The following is a 1,738-nucleotide window of genomic DNA, read 5'->3' as shown; positions in this document are numbered from 1 at the left end:
GGTCCCACTGCTGTGAGCTCTGGGTTGGGGGGATGCTCCAGGACCCTCACTGATGCCATCCTGCCTCCCTGCAGGCACTGGTGAGTGGAGGGACCATCCTGGCCACGGTGCCACTGGTGGTGGATGCGGAGAAGCTGCCCATCAACCGGCTGGCACCCAGTGGGAAACCAGCACTGGTGCAGAGCCGGGGAGAGAAGCGCACGGCGCACAACGCCATCGAGAAGCGCTACCGCTCCTCCATCAATGATAAGATCGTGGAGCTCAAGGACCTGGTGGTGGGCACTGAGGCCAAGGTGGGAGTGCAGGGAGAGTGGGGCAGGGGTGGGCATTGGGAGGGCTTCACCCAGCATTTGGGTTGAGCTCTCCCTGCCCGCTGGCAGCTCAACAAGTCGGCGATCCTGAGGAAAGCCATCGAGTACATCCGCTTCCTGCAGCAGAGCAACCAGAAGCTGAAGCAGGAGAACCTTGCCCTGAAGATGGCTGCGCAGAAGAACCGTGAGTGGAAGGGCAGGTGTTGGGGTGGGGGTCTCAACTCTGTGCCCCCCAGCACCCCTCAGCTTGCTCTACTTCCTGCAGAGCCCCTGAAGGACCTGGGGACCTACTGCAGCAGGGGGACCAAAGCAGAGGCCCCCATGGAGGTGGTGAAGGCAGAGGTGATGGAGATGCTGACACCGCCACCCTCGGATGTGGGCTCACCATCCCACAGCAGCCCACCCTCGCTCAGTGGTGGCAGCAGCAGCAACAGCAGCGACTCAGAGCCTGATAGTCCCCTCTGTGACCATGGCAAGGTGAGGGGGGCTGTGGGGGCATCCCCTGAGTAGGGCAGGGGATCTGCTGCTTCATGACGGGGTGCCAAGAGCGAAGTGTGCCAGATGCCAGTGTGGGGAAGGGATCTGAGAGCCATGGCCTTGCTCTCTGAGGCTGCTCCTCACCTGATTTGAGGCAGGAGGGAGGGTTGTGGGGGCATTTTGGGGTGCATTGGGCTGCACCGCATCCTCTGAACTCCAAAAAGTGTGCCTCATGCCTACACCCCAAAATTCATCCCTGTGCCCTTCCTTGTATGCCAAACCTGTGCCTCATCACCATGCCCTGCACCCCATGCCGTATATCCCATACCCATGCCTCATCACAATGCCCTATTGCCCTGTACTCCGTGCCCTATATCCTGTGCCTCTGCACTATAGCCAATGCCCAATATCCCATGCCCCATCACCCTATGTCTGTCCCAGTGTCCCAGGCTCACAGCAGTTCTGCCTGTGCAGGTGAAGCAGGAGCACCCACCACCCTCGCCCAGCAGCCAGGGCATGCTGGATCGCTCCCGCATGGCTCTCTGCACCTTTGTCTTCCTCTGCCTCTCCTTTAACCCCTTGGCCTCCCTCCTTCGGGGCTCCAGTGCCCCAGCCCCTCTGGGAAGCCCAGACACCACTGGTCCTGGCAGGAGCATCATGGCTGAGTCTGGCACTGTGGGTAAGCTCTGACATGGGGTGGAGGATCTTGGGGTGGGGAATGTTTGGATAGATTCTGTTGGGCTGGGCACAGGGTGGAGGCCACTGGGATGGAGGTTGTTGGGCTGGGTGTGGGGTGGAGGCTGTCAGGGTGGGTGTGGGGTGAAGACCTTAGGGATGGAGGCTGTTGGGGTGGGCACAGGCTAGAAGTTGTTGAGATGATGACCATCGGAGTGCAGGATGTTGGGGTGGGTGTGTGATAGGGGATATCTGAGTTGAAGCTGTTGGGGTGG

At 60.6% G+C, this 1,738-nt stretch overlaps 1 protein-coding gene across 1 annotated transcript in view; it reads left to right on the top strand.

The window, feature by feature from the left end:
• LOC103797142 (sterol regulatory element-binding protein 1-like) overlaps positions 1-1,467 on the top strand; it is a gene marked incomplete at both ends in the record, with an annotated part of 1,817 nt that extends 350 nt beyond the window's left edge. Inside the window, 4 exons of the mRNA XM_009069338.1 lie at positions 75-293; positions 381-495; positions 577-788; positions 1,263-1,467. Coding sequence (XP_009067586.1) covers positions 75-293; positions 381-495; positions 577-788; positions 1,263-1,467 — 751 coding nt within the window. The remainder of the gene's footprint in view (positions 1-74; positions 294-380; positions 496-576; positions 789-1,262) is intronic.
• Between the last annotated feature and the right edge of the window lie 271 nt (positions 1,468-1,738).

Source organism: Acanthisitta chloris, unplaced genomic scaffold, assembly GCF_000695815.1.
Source record: "Acanthisitta chloris isolate BGI_N310 unplaced genomic scaffold, ASM69581v1 scaffold31162, whole genome shotgun sequence".
Classification (NCBI taxonomy): Eukaryota; Metazoa; Chordata; class Aves; order Passeriformes; family Acanthisittidae; genus Acanthisitta; species Acanthisitta chloris.
Note: the sequence above shows the minus strand (reverse complement) of the source record. Positions and strands in the feature narration are given on the sequence as shown.